The sequence below is a fragment of the Chaetura pelagica genome, unplaced genomic scaffold (assembly GCF_000747805.2).
Source record: "Chaetura pelagica isolate M959 unplaced genomic scaffold, ChaPel_1.0 scaffold369, whole genome shotgun sequence".
Taxonomy (NCBI): Eukaryota; Metazoa; Chordata; class Aves; order Apodiformes; family Apodidae; genus Chaetura; species Chaetura pelagica.
Window position 1 is genome coordinate 1,140,952 of NW_009970235.1, and position 4,271 is coordinate 1,145,222.

At 49.9% G+C, this 4,271-nt stretch overlaps 1 protein-coding gene across 1 annotated transcript in view; it reads left to right on the forward strand.

Annotated features, from left to right (window-relative positions):
• The first annotated feature begins 1,313 nt into the window (after nucleotides 1-1,313).
• Nucleotides 1,314-4,271, forward strand: part of AP3B2 (adaptor-related protein complex 3, beta 2 subunit) — a 15,120-nt gene continuing 12,162 nt past the window's right edge. Inside the window, 1 exon segment of the mRNA XM_010005937.1 lies at nucleotides 1,314-1,468. Coding sequence (XP_010004239.1) covers nucleotides 1,356-1,468 — 113 coding nt within the window. The 5' untranslated portion in view covers nucleotides 1,314-1,355.

Here is a 4,271-nt window from a genome sequence, read left to right on the forward strand (position 1 = left end):
ACTGAAGTCAGTCTAATTTCCTCGATCATCCTTCTGACCCTTCTTATATATGGAGGTGACATTGGCTGATCTGCTGGTACCTCTCCAGTCAGGCAGGACTGCTGGTAAGCGATGGGAAGTGGCTTGGTGAGCACCCCCACCAGCTCTTCCAGCACTCTCGGATGCGTCCCATCTGGCCCCAAAGATTTGTGCACCTCTACATGGTGCAGCAGGTCACTGACCATCTATCTCCTCCTGGGTTATGGGAGGTCATTCTGTTTCTGGTCCCTGTCCCCTGGCTGAGGGAGATGGATTCCCCCAACATAACTGGTCCTGTTACTAAAGACTGAGGCTAAGAAGTCATTAAGCACCTCAGCCTTTTCCTCATCCTTCATCAACATGTTTCCTCCTGCATCTAATAGGTGGAGATGGAGGGTCCCTCTGGTCTTTCTTTTGTTGTTTGTGGTCGGGCTACTGAACAAATTAGAGTTTGTCCTTTGGAAGTCTAGGGTGGCAGTTTTGCTGCCCTCACTGGCACCTCTAGGAATAGAGAACTGCAACAGCCCATGGTTGCTGTGCCCAAGATGCCTCCAACCATCACATCTCCTGCCAACCTCCCTGTTCACAAAGAGCAGGTCAAGCAGGGCACTTTCCCTGGTTCCTTCACACCTAAATCCATCTCTTATAGTGTATCATACACCATAAGCTATAGAATGTAGTGTCAACTATATAATATGATAAAATATATGATTAATATAATCTGCAATATAATATAATGTAGCATAACAGGCAAAAATATTATATTATATTATATTATATTATATTATATTATATTATGTTATGTTATGTTATGTTATGTTATGTTATGTTATGTTATGTTATGTTATGTTATATTATGTTATATTATATATATACATTGTATGTAGCATAAGAGGTAATGTAATGTGTAACATACATATACATATAAAATAGCATCTAGCACATAGAATGGCATGAGAACATGGAGTGGATTATGTGCAACACAGGATGACAGAATATATATCATCTCTTATTATTAATACAACCTGTAATATATCATCACGTAATACAGTGCATGATGTGCAATGTTATCAAGCACGTGGCGTGTCCTTTACAGCATCTAAATATGATGCTTTGCGTGTGTCATGCACGCAGCGATGCGATAATTCGGGTACCCCGGGCGCGCGGGCAGCCCCGCCGCGCCGGACGCGCCGCAGACACACACGGCACAACCGCACCCCCCGCACTTGCCGGGGGGCAGGGGGGGCCCCGGGGGCTCCGGCCCGTCCCGGTGACGCCGCGCGGTGACATCAGCCCCGTGTCCCGCGCATCCTCCATCCCTCCCGCATCCCGGCGCCATGGCCGCCAGCCCGGCCTACGGGGACGAGAAGGGGGGATCGTCCAGCCTCGGGGAGCCCGAGTACGGCCACGACCCGGCCAGCGGCGGCATCTTCTCTTCAATGATGTTAAGGCACAGAGCAAAACAAATGTTAGCGTTTAAAAAGGACTTATATATTAGACAGAAGTGTCGTATATATGATATCTTTTGCCAAATAAGCATATTTACTACACTAATTCAAGGTATTGTAAGGTACAACCTGTAGAAAAGAAAAATCTAGGTTACCATAGCTCACTGAAACCAGATAGCATCTACACCAAATATTACCGAAACATTTCAGAAAGCAGAAAACCAAAGATGATTGCTCAATAAGGACTCTACGAACTTCATAGTTCTAGTAATCCTTAATAAACCCACACTTAATCCCCAGTCCATTAACTGTTGGCCTAGCTTAAATCCCTCTTTCCTCATAATTGATACTTCTTAACTTGTAAGATTCACATCTCAAAATCAGAAGTCAAAGTAGAAAACTAGTATGACTTATAACTTTTAAGTTTATACTGCTGGGCTCATCTACAGCCTCTTGAACATTAGATACAGATAAATCACCCATAAAGCAAAAAAGTAGATACTAAGTCACTCTCCTGAACAGAAGTCAGTTAATGGTGACAGATAAATGTTGCCATCTACAAAAAGTTTTCACCTCCAGTGTTCCCCCAGATTACCTTCTCTGTTTCTCTTCCAAATCTATCAGTCCACTGATAGCAACATGCCTTGGTCTTTGTTTCCAACATTAGACCAAATGTATAACTTATAGAATCATAGAATCATAGAATCATAGAATCTTAGGGGCTGGAAGGGACCTCGAGAGATCATCTAGTCCAACCCCCCTGCCAGAGCAGGGTCACCTAGAGTACATCACACAGGAACTCATCCAGGTGGGTTTTGAATGTCTCCAGTGAGGGAGACTCCACAACCTCCCTGGGCAGTCTGTTCCAGTGCTCTGTCACTCTTACAGTAAAAAATTTTTTTCGGATATTCACCTTGAACCTCCTATGCTCCAATTTACACCCATTACCCCTTGTCCTATCACTGGTCATCACTGAGAAAAGCCTAACTCCATCTCCCTGACACTCACCCCTTACATATTTGTAAACATTGATGAGGTCACCCCTCAGTCTCCTTTTCTCCAAGCTAAAGAGACCCAGCTCCCTCAGCCTTTCCTCATAAGGGAGATGTTCCACTCCCTTAATCATCTTCGTAGCTCTGCGCTGGACTCTTTCAAGCAGTTCCCTGTCCTTCTTGAACTGAGGGGCCCAGAACTGGACACAATACTCCAGATGTGGCCTCACCAATGCAGAATAGAGGGGGAGGAGAACCTCTCTTGACCTACTAACCACACCCTTTCTAATGCACCCCAGGATGCCATTGGCCTTCTTGGCCACAAGGGCACATTGCTGGCTCATGCTCATCCTCCTGTCTACCAGGACCTCCAGGTCCCTTTCTCCTACACTGCTCTCCAGCAGGTCAGCCCCCAACCTGTACTGGGACATGGGGTTTCTCTTCCCCAAATGCAGAACTCTACACTTCCCCTTGTTGAACTTCATCATGTTTCTCCCTGCCCAACTCTCCGGCCTGTCTAAGTCTCTCTGAATGGCAGCACAGCCTTCTGGTGTGTCAGCCACTCCTCCCAGCTTAGTGTCATCAGCAAACTTGCTGAGGGTACATTCTGTTCCCTCATCCAGGTCGTTGATGAAGATGTTGAACAACACCGGTCCCAGTACTGACCCCTGAGGGACTCCACTAGTCACAGACCTCCAACCAGATCCATTACTACCTGTTAGCATCCCCCAGTCTGGCAGCAACACCCCCGGTCCTGACCCACCAGCTGTGTCCCCCAGGCTGGATGTGTCTCCCCATCTGGCAGTGTCCCCTCTTGCTGATCCCCTGGCACTGTCCCCCAGTCTGGCACAGTCTCCTATCCATGACCCTCTGACAGTGTCCCCATCTCAAAGTGTCCCCTCCTTCCATGAGCTCTTGGCAGTGTTCCCCAGTTTGGCTGGGTCCCCCCAGTTCTGACCCCCAGGAATGTCCCCCAGTCTGGCAGTGTCCCTCAGTCCTGACCACCCTGGCTGAGTCCCCCATTCAGTGTCCCTTCAGTGACTTGCTATCAGTGTCCTTGACTCTGGCAGTGTCCCCCTTCCCTGTCTCTCTGTCAGTGTCCCTCAGTCTGGTCAGGTGCCCCCATCTCTGACCCCCTGGCAGTATCCCACAATCTGACAGTGTCCTCAGATCCCTGACCTGTTGGCACCATCCCTCAGTCTGGCCAGGTCCCCTCAGTGACCTGTAATCAGTGTCCCCCACACTATGGCAGTTTTCCCTGATCCTGCTCCACTGGCACTGTCCCTGAGTCTGGCAGTATCCTTCAGCCCTCACCTGCTGGCAGTGTCCCCCATCCCTGATGCCCTGGCACTGTCCCTGTCACTTGTGTGCTGCCCTGCGCTGGAGCCCATCCCTTTGTGGCCACACTAGATCTGTCACCAACACCATGAGCCGTGCATGGCACACAGAGCAAAAGAAATACCTCCCAAGTGCCACCCCACCACACAGGTGGGTGTCCCCTCATGACATGGGGTCCCTAGCCAGGACTGAGACACTCAGAGCACCCAGGGAAGGAGCTCCCTGCAATGTGTCCAAGCCCTGGATACAGGACGGGTGTCACTCGGGACGTGACAGCCCAGGGGTGGCCTCATCCACCAGGAAGGGCATCGGGATTGCAGCTGCAACCCAACCCCAGCATCAGGTTTCACCCAGCAGCGCTGGGAGGAGGAGCAGGGCCACAGCCCTGCCACTGTCCTCAGGGCCACCACCCCCAGCCAAAGCCATGCTGTCCCTGCCACCGGTGCAGAAGCTGCTGCTGCAGGGCCCCGGGGGG